This window comes from Pygoscelis adeliae, unplaced genomic scaffold (genome assembly GCF_000699105.1).
Source record: "Pygoscelis adeliae isolate BGI_AS28 unplaced genomic scaffold, ASM69910v1 Scaffold36, whole genome shotgun sequence".
NCBI classification, from domain to species: domain Eukaryota; kingdom Metazoa; phylum Chordata; class Aves; order Sphenisciformes; family Spheniscidae; genus Pygoscelis; species Pygoscelis adeliae.
In genome coordinates this window covers 2,506,585-2,520,284 of record NW_008824934.1, presented here as the reverse complement: position 1 = coordinate 2,520,284, position 13,700 = coordinate 2,506,585, and the positions used below count along the sequence as shown (strand labels likewise).

General features: G+C 39.8%; 1 protein-coding gene across 1 annotated transcript in view; it reads left to right on the top strand.

Moving 5' to 3' along the window:
• RERE (arginine-glutamic acid dipeptide (RE) repeats) overlaps positions 1–13,700 on the top strand; it is a 181,432-nt gene that overhangs the window by 122,388 nt on the left and 45,344 nt on the right. Inside the window, 1 exon segment of the mRNA XM_009325270.1 lies at positions 478–558. Coding sequence (XP_009323545.1) covers positions 478–558 — 81 coding nt within the window.

Genomic DNA, 13,700 nt, shown 5'->3' with positions numbered 1-13,700 from the left:
AAGCCGCTTGCTGGTATTCCTCCGAAAATCGGGAAGGGTGAATCCGGAGGGCTGGCGTCTGCGAGGACTCTTTAACCCCTGCAGCGCCTTCTCTGGAGAGTCACTTTCCTCCCCTGAAAATCAGCGTTGCGTATTTTCCTTCGCCTGCTGCTTCTTAGTTGAAAAACAGACTTCGAAAGAGACGTGCGGCAGAATACTTCGGTCGTTTTGGAGAAGAACTGACTGTGGTACTGACTTTTTTTTAAGCTTCAAATGTTGGAAGTTTGACGTGGAAGGGAATGTGGTTTGAATTTTTCGGTATCTTTTCAAAGCCTTTTTTCCCCTGTCTGTTTTCAGTTGCTGTGTAGGTATACGTTTTCTTCTGTCGACAGTCCTTAAGCTAAGAACATTGTTTGGCTGTTGTGCTGATTAACAAGATTTCTTTTTTCCCTCCCCCCCCTTCTGCTGACATACTATTTTTGTTATCTTTTATCACAGAAACGTTTTATTAAGGGGTTGAGGCAGTACGGCAAGAACTTCTTCAGGATCCGAAAGGAGTTGCTTCCAAATAAGGAGACTGTAAGTACATTTGGACTTTATGTAATTTGCTTTTTCTGTTGCTGCTTCAGTGTTTGATGTTGCGAAACTATTTCCTTTTCACCCTGAACTGAATTCTCTTCAGATAAATGGAGGAGAAATCTATGGCCAGAAAAGGTAGCTGTAATTTTTAGTGCAGTTTTTAGGTTTTACTGTGTGAAAGATGTTACATAAAATAGTCATCATTGCTGGACAGAGTTGCTAAGGTTGGATGAAGTGTATTTATGGAGACCAAATCTAATTTTAAATTCTGACATTATGATGGGATAATACATTTATGTCACCCAGTTGGGCTCAAATGGCAGTGGGTAATTAAAGAAAGCCTAAAACAAAATCTAATTGAATCTGGAAGACTGAGGTATGTGCCTGCTCCTACGACCTGCAGAATTCAGTTGTTGTATTTAACTCTTCACGTTCCTGAAACATGTGGACAGCAAGCGTGTAACTTCAGTTTCTGAACTGATCTGGGGCTTGTTACTCTACTGAACTTCATAAAGCTCACACAACTGTCATTCTGCTGGAAACCCTGGTGAGTGCCTGGAAAGAAGGTGGACAGGGAGGAGCAGTTGACGACTTCAAAGGAAAGAGGGTTTGGGAAGCCTTGGGAATCTAGTTACTTTTCCATTAGTCCTAATTGCCAAGCTTCTCTAGAAGCTTCGGTTTCTGTTCTGCAGGTGTCATTTAACTGCTGGGGAGGGCGGTTTTGGAAAGCGGTTTTCATATTTGTTCAGAATTTAGAAGGGAGATAACTCAGTGAAAATTGAGTTAGACTGTTTTCTAGCAATGTGTTATTGGAAAATATTTATTTAAAGTACAACTGGTTGTTTAGACTTTTGTGCGTGTGGAATTTGGATGTTCAGCGGGGAAGAACGTTACTGTAAAAATATTTTAAAACCTATCACTTGGTGTAGGATGTTTCCATTCTCTTCTGAGGTGTTCTTGTGAGACAATGCTGTGATATCACAGTCTTTCATTGGTAAATAGTTAGTAACACCACGTAAGTCAAATAGAAAGGAGAGGACGAAATGATTCCTGGAGTGCCTCAGTTGGTGTATATGTTCACTGGCTCTCCCATTGAGAACGACGGGAAAACTTAATTACCGATAAGCGTAGGTAGACTTCGCTTTAGTATTCTGTTGGATTTTGAGGTGTGAAGGCCCAGTGTTGGAAAGATGACAGCTTAGAAGGAATGCTGAAATAGTATGCTTCTTAGCAACATCTAACAAATCCAGCGCATAGCTTAAGCAGTTCTTTTCTCTTTTCTTTAGAATATCTCCTAGGAATGGATTTAGAACAAATTGGTGTTTACTTCAGAAATGAATTCTGCTGATGGTAAAGTTAGTGAGAGGCAAAAGTAGTCTTCTAAAGTTTGAATTACAGCAACTATGAATTACGCTTTTAAATACAAAATTTGTCTCTTTGTGATAGAGAAAAACAGTTTGCAGGAGAAAGAAAAAGAAAAACTAAAGAACTGCGAGTTGGGGGCAGGTGTCTGACCCTGTTTGTACTCCTTGAGTTCTACGTTTGAACTTGGGTATCAGGCCTAAGGCTTTTTGTAAAACTTTTGCAAGTTTGCAAGTGGTGGGAAACTTTATATAAGCTATCATTTTTCCAAGTGTTACATTTTTGTTTCATTAGGTCTAAATTTTTTGTATAGAGAAGACTAAATACTAGGTTTGAGCAACTGGGAAGCAGCGTGTTGATGGTTTTGAGCAGGCTTTTTTAGCCCCTAGTGGTAACTGATCTACAAATAACCTTTGACCTACAACGGATTGTTTAATCTCTGTTTCCTATTTTTGCCCACCGGTCTCACTTCTGCTTTCTTTTAATTCCCAGTCTTTTTCAGACAAAATTTACAGCAGTTTTGCTATAGTAAGACATGCAGAATAAAGGCTGCCATAAATGATATTTGACTATCCAGTTTTGCTTTTCCTCCTTAAAGTGGAATAACGACTAATGTAAATTACAAGGATGTGGAATTAATTTGTCTGTATTTTTTCATCAGCAGAATAATTTCAGATACTTTGCCTGCCATTTTTCTGTTGCAGTCTGAAGTAACCCTCTAGCAATTCCAGAAACACTAGAAAAAAAGGCCTTATTTTCCTGTTTAGCCACCGTATTAACATGAGATGAAACTCTAAAAATTATTATATGGATGCAAAAGCACTACTCCCGAGTTCTGCAAAAGCTACTTGAAAATGAGTCGGGGCATTCTTGAAGTGACTTGCCCTGAATGGAAACCAGGCTATAGGTCAATACGTCCTGCACATCTCTAATTTATTGGAGTTTACCTTACCAGTCACTGAAGCCTGTGGGGAGGGGAGCCAGGGGTTTTGCCTCTGTGCAAAACCCACTTAAAGTTAAATCTCCTTATTATCATGCTTCTTGTATAACGCGTGCCTTTTCTAGACAAATATTTGTGCTGCTTTCACTGGGGGAGAACTCTTCTAATATCGCCTTAAGCCCTGTGGTTGGAACATTGCACTAGTGGAAGATAAGTAATACAATAGAAATACAAAATTATTATAGAGACTAGGCCTATTTGGTATTAAATCATGCTGCTGCTACTGTACACAAAGTCAGAATACAGAGGTGACTATGACATTGTGTTTCTCTTATAATCTTGGAAGGTGTAAAGCGGCCATGGTGAGAGATGAGAATTAGGCCATACTGTACTAAGTTTTCACAAGCGTGTTAAGGAATGTCCTATTTGAGTTGTCCTTTTGCTATTTTTTCCTCTCTACAGTTAATGTACCGTATCTTCTAAGAAAACCGTGTATTTGTCAATGTGTGTTTTAACCAGTTTACCATCGTTTTTCAACATTTTTTTCAATTGTTTCTTCTAAAGGAATAACCAGCAAGAAAAAAATCATTATGAAAGAAAATATTTGCCGCCTGTCAAAGCTGTGTGTTTAGGTCTTCACTCTTCCAGTTTATTTCAAATTTTCAGTTTATTTCAAAGTTTATGTCTAAGAGGGGTTCCCAGTGAGCATGAGTGCGAATAGCTGTAGCATCCTCTTCAAGCTTTTGTGAGCAAGACACAGGAACTAAAATCAGCTCTTACCTGAGCTGGCCCTCTGCTGAAATGGGAATGCTGAAACAGGTCAAGGAAAGCCATAAGTTTTAAGGCTGGATCAGTAAGTGTTAACCTTGTGATACTCTGGGGAAAAAGTGCCTCCATGTAGACGAGCTTAAATAAAACTTCTGAAACTTCCTTGGGTTTCCATTGAACTCTGTCTTAAATACATCTTCTCCTCTGTTCCCATGTATCTTTCTTCCTTTCCCCTTTCTCCTGAATAGTTTTATCTTAGTCGGTTATAGCTGCAGTTGGATGGCACAGTTCAAGTATCCCACTCTCATTTGGTTCGTGCTTAGCGGCACTTTCGATTCTTCTACGTGGTAAGCTGGGAAATAAATTTTGGAGGTGCCTATGCGACATGAACAGTTTTCATTAATAACTTTCATTTAGATTCATATGTTGTGAGAATGCAAGGTATGCAGCTGGCAACAAGTCTTCCTAAGTATCTGATTTGGCTTTAAATGTGATTCCCCCCCCTCTGTTTTGTGGGGGGAAAAAGTTTTAATTTGCTAAAACTTCGTGATAATACGGGATTTTGAAAGTATTTAAAATTCTCCTGCTCTGAATTCTTTAGGTGATTACACTGAGCTACTTGAATTCGAGAGTTTCAGAAGCACCAGCATTGCGATAGGCCTGAGATAAATGTACTTAAATGCCTACAGGATCAGGGATTGACTTATTTTGTTCTTGTAAATAGCTTAACTCTGTGTTAGTGGCATGCAGAAGGTAAATAGAAACATGGAATGAATGTGAGCTTGTGCAGAGCCATAATGTCCAGTCAGAGCAGGAGGAGGAGGACGCCAGGTCGTGGTGTCAGCTTGCTCGGATTTAGAGCTGGGTCCTGTTCTACCCAGCCTACCCTTGCGCTGGTCACTCAGAAACACTTCTGTAGGCTTCAGTTAGGGTGCAGTTTCAGTTTGCCTGAACTATTTAAGGCCGTGGTCCCAGAAGAACAGATTTGTTTTCCTCTGGCTGGAGTTCCTGCAGCCTGCTTTATGTCAGATGTGTAGTCTGACCAGCGGAACTCAAACATCTTATGCCGGTTAGTTGGCCACTAGAAATGGAGGGGGATGTTTGTGATTGTCCCTTTGGCAGCCTTACAGAAGTTTAAGAATAATATCGTGTTATATCAGTAGATAGCCATGGCATGTGCTGCAATTGAATCGAGGTTTTGGAAACACTGTGTCTTTCATGGGAATAGGCCCAAGTACTTTTGACCTCTTTTACCTATTCTTAAAACTGGGGATGACACCTATCTGAACGTTTTGGGGGTCTCGAATGACTCCTGCATTCTTCAGGGAAGGTTTATGGTACAGTGACTGTGGCTGTGGTCTCATTGTCTGCTTGTCTTTTTTCTGGCAGGCTGAAGCTCCTTAGTGAGCCTTGTAGAGCTGCGTGCTTAGTGAGAAGTCTAAAAAGAGGACAGTGAATCTTTATGGAGGCATGCAGACTTTGGTCTAATTTTGTTTTGAATTTCCCTATTGAGCGCATAGGTATCTTTGGTGTGTGTGATTTGTTTTGTTTTGTTTGGGGTTTTTTTGTTTGGCTGCTTAGCAAGAGGTCATGGGGTGCAATCGAAAGGTCTTGCCTCTGGGTGGATGCTTCTGTATTTAGCTTTAAAACACTGTGTAAATAGAAGTCATGAATATCAACTGTTTTCCTTAGATCAAAATACCTGCAATGTGCTGTATTTATGCGCCTAAGAACTATATATGCATCACTTTCTTCTTTAGGAAAAATATTCTCTCATAGTAAAATCCTTCTCTCCAAATGAAATGCTGTTGGGATTTATCTCAGAGACTAAATAAGCTGTGCTGTGTTAATGTTAGGAGACAAAATGAGTGCAGTGTGAGCTTTCAGCATAAACTTCGGTTTAATTTTAGATTGGGGTTTAGATAAACAATTTAATTCTTGCCTCATTAATGCTTAATCTTGTGTTACATAATATACAATATTGGTTTCCTGAGTAGCTCTTAAATATAGTGCAAATGTGTGGTAGCTGAAAGGTCACTGCAGTTGCCATATGTGCAGGCTGGCAAGGTGTTTGTCCTCTCTGAGGACAGACTGTATGCTATTCATGTCAACAAACAGCCTTGGTAATATTTGTGCAAAATTCTCATGAGCGTACGAAAGGTAAAGATTCTCCCTCGACATAATTGTTCAAATAGCAGTTTTCCTTTGATCAAAAGAGGGGGATAGTTAGGTGAATGTATTTTGGTCCGTTAGTGTAAAGTGATTTGTTAGCCCTACATCAGCTTTTTAATATTTGCATTTAGTGGTATAACTTATTTGTACCAATAGCTGAGTTTGTGTCTGTGGCATGGGCGTTATCGCTGTTCTCCTTTCCAGGAGGAGGAGGACGCCAGGTCGTGGTGTCAGCTTGCTCGGATTTAGAGCTGGGTCCTGTTCTACCCAGCCTACCCTTGCGCTGGTCACTCAGAAACACTTCTGTAGGCTTCAGTTAGGGTGCAGTTTCAGTTTGCCTGAACTATTTAAGGCCGTGGTCCCAGAAGAACAGATTTGTTTTCCTCTGGCTGGAGTTCCTGCAGCCTGCTTTATGTCAGATGTGTAGTCTGACCAGCGGAACTCAAACATCTTATGCCGGTTAGTTGGCCACTAGAAATGGAGGGGGATGTTTGTGATTGTCCCTTTGGCAGCCTTACAGAAGTTTAAGAATAATATCGTGTTATATCAGTAGATAGCCATGGCATGTGCTGCAATTGAATCGAGGTTTTGGAAACACTGTGTCTTTCATGGGAATAGGCCCAAGTACTTTTGACCTCTTTTACCTATTCTTAAAACTGGAGATGACACCTATCTGAACGTTTTGGGGGTCTCGAATGACTCCTGCGTTCTTCAGGGAAGGTTTATGGTACAGTGACTGTGTGGGGGCTCGCATTGTCTGCTTGTCTTTTTTCTGGCAGGCTGAAGCTCCTTAGTGAGCCTTGTAGAGCTGCGTGCTTAGTGAGAAGTCTAAAAAGAGGACAGTGAATCTTTATGGAGGCATGCAGACTTTGGTCTAATTTTGTTTTGAATTTCCCTATTGAGCGCATAGGTATCTTTGGTGTGTGTGATTTGTTTTGTTTTGTTTGGGGTTTTTTTGTTTGGCTGCTTAGCAAGAGGTCATGGGGTGCAATCGAAAGGTCTTGCCTCTGGGTGGATGCTTCTGTATTTAGCTTTAAAACACTGTGTAAATAGAAGTCATGAATATCAACTGTTTTCCTTAGATCAAAATACCTGCAATGTGCTGTATTTATGCGCCTAAGAACTATATATTCCGATAGTAAAATCCTTCTCTCCAAATGAAATGCTGTTGGGATTTATCTCAGAGACTAAATAAGCTGTGCTGTGTTAATGTTAGGAGACAAAATGAGTGCAGTGTGAGCTTTCAGCATAAACTTCGGTTTAATTTTAGATTGGGGTTTAGATAAACAATTTAATTCTTGCCTCATTAATGCTTAATCTTGTGTTACATAATATACAATATTGGTTTCCTGAGTAGCTCTTAAATATAGTGCAAATGTGTGGTAGCTGAAAGGTCACTGCAGTTGCCATATGTGCAGGCTGGCAAGGTGTTTGTCCTCTCTGAGGACAGACTGTATGCTATTCATGTCAACAAACAGCCTTGGTAATATTTGTGCAAAATTCTCATGAGCGTACGAAAGGTAAAGATTCTCCCTCGACATAATTGTTCAAATAGCAGTTTTCCTTTGATCAAAAGAGGGGGATAGTTAGGTGAATGTATTTTGGTCCGTTAGTGTAAAGTGATTTGTTAGCCCTACATCAGCTTTTTAATATTTGCATTTAGTGGTATAACTTATTTGTACCAATAGCTGAGTTTGTGTCTGTGGCATGGGCGTTATCGCTGTTCTCCTTTCCCAAAGGAAATATATTTTATTTGATGGTATATTCCCCTAATGATAGGGTATTAATACATTGCATAGTCAAGGCATCTTATTTCCTGACGTGTCTTTGCTGCAGGAGGCTTCAGAAAGGGACAAGCTATGTAAGCCTTTTCTGTTTGAAAGCTGAACCTTTTTCCTTAATAACTTGTTCTAGCCTAGATGCAGTCAGAGCTGAAATTTTCCATTAGAGTTTGAAGCGACTGCCAACATAAACAGCCACTGCTTCTTTTCATTTCATCTCTGCTCACTGCTGCTAGTGCTTCCATTGCATGGATATTACAGTTGGAGGGTTTTGTTCTTGCTAAAACAGGGACTATAGGCTTCACATTTGAAAAATGATAGCCTAAGACTTTTTTTTTTAGTCATAGCAGATATCCTACTGGGCTTCAGTCCATTTTGAAAAATGGGCAGAGGCATCAGTTAGTTGCTTTTCCTGTGTAAGTGAAACCATTGATTCATTTGCATAGCAAACTCGTCGGTAGGGAGCATGGTGCCTTTTTTTGTGTGTGTGTTTTGTTTTGAGTGTGGCTACCTTAGCTGATTGAGGGAGAACGCTACGTTAATATGTTTGGCTGTAAGGTAAAGCACTGTACTGAGGAGGCATACAGTAATTCAGTTCACGCTTCTCACCAGGAGCAGAATAAGTAAGCCAAAGAATTTAATGAAATGCTGAGCTCATAAGAGCTGAGCTCAGATGGAAATATTCCTAAATTTAAGTGGCACTGAGCTGAACGCTGTTTACAAAGACCAGGTCATCTGTAAGGGGTGTTCAGTATATGTGTTCACTGTGATTTGGCTTGTTTTTAAAAGTTTAACTGTTAAACCTATTGCAAATGTCATCATTTTATTGGCTAATAAAACAGAAGGTTTGGAAAGGTCTTTAAAGAGACATAAAGGTTTAACTCTAGTATACACCATGTCGTCTTCATCTCTAAAACTGACTTCAGGTCTTACAGGTGAGTAGAGCTGCCGACTGTATACTTTATTGGACAAGCTTGCGCCACAGTTCCAGCTTCATGGTTTATACACCATGCGTGTTCCTTTTGTTTCAGTTTCTTGAGTTTCTTCTTTCGACTGAACATATCCTGAAGATATATATTGCTTATCTCTTAAATCCTTGCTCTGTGAACTGCCTTTTTACATTGATTGTTCACTTTCAGGGCCCAGTGCCACTAGTGTGTGGTCGTCCGATTAATGACTATAGTTACATCTTCCAAAGACCAAAATACTCTTTCGCGTACCTGTGTGTCTTGATTTCAGCTGAAGCAAGTAAAACCAAAGAAAGAAAGTACCTAATGTGCTTTGTTTTTATTTGTTTTAAATCTCTTAAATGAATTATCTTAGTCTCTTTCAATTGTATTATTTTACTTTTGTATTCTAAAGGTAATTTACAATGGCATCAGCTCAAAAACTGGACTGCTCATTAGAGTTTCTTGCTAAAAAACCTTTGTAGGTGAAGAGCATAAAACCAGGTGTATTCACTGTGCCAACTGGACTCTAGAATTGCATTTAGCATAGGTAATAAATCAACTCTGCACTCTGGGGTTTTTTATTATTTTACATTACAAGATTGAGATTCATTGTTTATTTTTCTCTGAAGGTTTAGAGGTAGGTAGGGGTAAAATATTGTTGCAAGCAAAAGAGGACCATTAGGCAATTGCATTGAGTTCTGTCAGAGAGCCAAAAAGGACAATTTCTGCTTTGTAGTGAAGGGTATGTAGTTGAAGAACTAAGCCAAGATTATTTGGGAAATTGATGCAATATTGTCTGAGTCTTCCTCAACAACTGAGAGAACACAATGCTTTTGTGACTCCTCATAGTTCTGTTACACTATTTTCCTTACCTTCTGTTTATAATTCACCATCATATGGCATTTTGTTTTGTTTATTTTCTTATTGTCAATTCTCTTTTTTTGCATCTATGCTGAAAGGGTATGCGTGACTCTGGTTAAAATATTTTTGTTGGTCAGCAGCTGTGTACTTTTCTGTATTTTTCATTCCCTGCGAGAAAAAAATACTACCTTTTCTTCTTTTTTAGCAGTTGTCAGATTGTATCAAATACTCGGACATCAATCCTAAGGTCCTGTGAATCTCAGGTACATAAAATAGGTATCTGTTTGAGAATTTGTGCGGTTCATTTTCATGGTTGAGTTTCTTATCCCGGCAAGATTCTCTTCCATGGATGCTGTGCACCAAACCCTTCATGTTGTTTGTTTCCCATCCAGTTAGGGACTGAAGATACGCTTTAAAACTTGAAGATGGCTTTCAGAAAGGCAAAAATAAAAGTTGCATAAGCAACAGTGATGTTTGTGGGACATCTTGTCTTAGAACAGTGCTAATGTTATAAAATGTGGGTAACTCCTTGAATAAATTAATCTCTGTAATCCTGCCTGGTGTCTGATTTTTTAATGGCTTAATAGAGGAATATTCTCCACGTAATCCTCTGTGTGGTACTAACAGACCCACAACTGATATCTAAGGATCTCATGATCTTTGATTGTAGACTTAATGTACAGTACTGTTGGGTGTGGAGTTGAAGTTTTTACAAGTTAAAGAGCTGAGTCAGAAGCAAACCTAGTGACTTGCTCAGGGCAACCAAAAACGTCTGTGGCAAAGCAGGAAGATAAGCTTTGATGTCCTTTATAGTAGTTGCATTGATGTAAAAGTGGTGTTGCACAAATCTCATCCTACAAGTACTTGATTTAATCTATGAAAGATATACATGAGTCAATGGCTTTGTTTTATGGCAAGTTAAGGACTTCTGTTATGCATGAACATGCATTCTACGATGGTGGTGTCTGTTTGGGGGGGAGCAGGATGGGACCAAAGGAGACAACACAATGCAAGTCTCTTTGGACGAGCAACATATCAGTGCTGAATATATGCTTCAGATGGTGTCTGCCTGGTGCTGGTTAGTCCCTCTTTCTTATCTATGCAGTGGGAATGCTAACTTTTAAAAATTCCTGTATGGAGCAGACAAAGGAATTATTTTTTTGAAAGGGAGGGAGATGTGGAGACAAGTGGTTTGGTTGGCAGGTGGCGAGTTTTATGGCAATTGCTCAAGTCTGAGATACTGAAAAACAAACTGCAGTGAAACTCAAGCAGTTTTTGCACCTAATTCAACTTCTGTGTTTAAACTTGATGTTTATGGCCTATATGTAATTGGTTATTTGATTGTGTGTGTGTGTGTGTGTATTTGGGCCAAATTTTATCCTTAGTTATCCACTGGAAACCAGCGCAGACTGCTCACAGACAGTTTTTGCCAGACTGGTGGCTTGCTTACATTTGAGGAACAAGCATTCTGTCTTGCTACTTGATTTTCTCCTCCTCAACACCCCCACTGCTTCCTTATCCTAGTCAGGGATAATAAAGATTAATTACAAATGTAGCGGGGGGGGGAGGCCAGAATGGAGCAGGGGCAGCTAGATTGTAGCTAACATAACTGAGGATGTTATCTAAGTGTTGTCCCAAGTGGTGCCATTTCATGTGTGTATTTACAGTGTGTGAGAGAGAGATTACAATTTCAAAAGGTATTGCAGCGGTTTTCTTTGAATTTTCAAGTTCAAGAAGTAAATAAACATGAACAGCTTTGACCTGTTGAGAGAGTCATGTTACAGGAGAGTCAGGGTGATCTGGAGTGCTTAGTAGTGCAAAGCAGTTTTCAGTTCCTTAATGCAGACATTAATAAAATTGTTGTCCAGGTTGTGTGGGGTTCACTAGAGAGAGCCATTTGAGGGCAAAAGATTGTGCACCAGGAAAAAAAAAATCATCTGTTGGCAGAGAGTAAACTATACTTCTAATGTGTCTTGCCTGCCACGCTGAGCATGAAATTAACTTTCTTCTTCTACAACAGATCATTGGCCTTAATCGTTGCTTCCTGCCCCAGATGGCACCGTAAGAACGGTATCTACAGTGTTCTTTTGGCATAGAATCAGCCCCCAAATACATTATTCAGTCCTAAATATCCTGTAATACGCTGCTATAACTGTTCTGTGAGAACAAGACAATAACAACTTCAGTAGACAGATGCACTCATTTTGTCATTTTTGTTTCGAACCAGCTGTAAAAAAGAAGCAGTGCTTGATTACTGTGTTTTTTTGTTGTTGGGTTTTTTTTCTTGCCAGGGAAAACTCCCAGGAATTACACAGCTTGTGGAATAAACTGAGAACAGGGAGTTAAGAATAGTGGCTTTTGTTTAAAGGGGCTGTGCCATAGGGGAAACTAAGGCGGTTTGTGGATATAACAGGCTCTGTAAGCTTTGTACTTTAAGAAACATTTAACATCACAAGCTGAAATCTGCCACATTTGCTTTTGTTTTGTTTCCCCTTTCTATTTTGTATCTGAAAGAAAAATGCTTAGCAGTATGATAGAATTCAAATTCTCAGGACATAAAAATGCTAATAATTACTTATAGGTGATGGTGGTGTTCTTTTGGGTAAACATCTAGTGCTTTTACCACAGCAGCACATGAGGGAAGAGGCCTGTTCTGCAAGGTGTTCGGTTGGTAGGAGGAAGGCTGCAAATCTGAACCGTAGCCCTGTATACATGTGTATGATGGTGGATTTATAGTGGGGGATTCCTTTCCCTGCCAAGAGGTAGAATGCATTTTCAGGCACCTTAATGTCTTCTGCTATGTGGAAAACAAAGATAATGAAGCTGTGAGCCATGCAAAATGCTTAGGCTTTGGGTTTCCCCTTCCTGATTGTGAGTAATAAGTATCGTGCAAGACTGGGGTCCACCATTTGTGCTGTTTGTGCATTTTGCTTGGAGTAAAAGGGGCTCCCTCTGCTGACTGTGCCTCCGACGTTGTCCCAGGTAGAACTACATTCTTACGCTGCAGCGTCACTCGTTCTGCAGTAAAGAAATTCAACACACTGCTCCACTTCTTGCTTTTAGTCTAGTTAAGAAGGTACAGGTAGTGTTGCATCAAACATTGAGTAATAAAGCAGGTTTCACAGAAAATGTTTTGCTTTTTCCATCCTTTATTTTTTAAATGTTGACGGGTGTGTTTCCTTCTGATTTAGATCTTTCAAGATTAAATTTTTCAATTCTCCTTTTCTTTGTAAACATGAACTTAGAAACTTTCTCTTTTGGGGAGATATAAACAAAAGAGATGGTTTCCTAAGTGATCGCTGTATTTAAGAACTTGGAGGCTTAAGAAATAAGACAGTGTTATGAGATTAATGACAAAATAAAAAATGCTGACAGTACTCATGGTTGGGAGATCCTTATTGGCTCTGGTCATCTGGTATGTAGAAAATTGGCAGGGAATATTGTTTCTTTTTATGCTACCAAACTCCTGTACAGCAGTGAAAAATCTGGCATTAAAAAGGTGCTGATAAGTGCTTTTATTGCCATGGTGAAAGAGATTATTCCTGTTGGGTGGAACAGTTGAGTTGATTCCTCTCCTTCCCCTCCCCCTAAAGTACTTTCTGTGCTCCCTTTTCCCTTCCTCCCAATGCCCCTGACACAAACTGAATTATTTTGTACCATGCCTCTGGACCCTAACCTTTAAAGAAAGGGAGAGTACGTTCCAGGTTATAAAACAGCTCTTTCCTCATGCAATTTGAGAAGTCCTCCCTGTTGTTTAATTCTGAGCCTGCTTTGTGCCGGTGCCTCTTGTTGTGTAAAGCACTAGGACATCCCACAGGAACTCTTGATTTATTTTGCTAACTCTGCCCTTCTTTGTGGTTCAGAAACCTCTAATGATCTGTGAAGCTCCAAGATTTTTGAGTTGAACAGTAGTAGTTTTAAGGACCTCCTCTACTACATGAAAGTCTTAACACTTTCCACATGCTGGGTTTTTGGCCTCATGAAAAGGTGACCTACAAAAACAGTTTGTAAAGCTAGGCATCCTGGGCCAGGGCTTGTTAATGCTATTGTGAAACGGGGGGGAGAAAAAAAATGTAATGAAAAATCTGGGCTCTTGGCCAGCAAGGAAGATGTGAGACAGTGAACATGTTTCTGTTGCCCTTTGTTACTGTTCAAGTTTGATTAGCTTTGTTTCCAGTAAGCTTAATTACAGTTCTTTTCTTCTCTTTTTTTTGATAATGGCTATGGAGGGGATCTTTGCCAAAGCTCAAGTCTTTCATTACCTGAATTGCAGTGAGAGGGAACTGGAGAAATGAATCATGCCGCCTC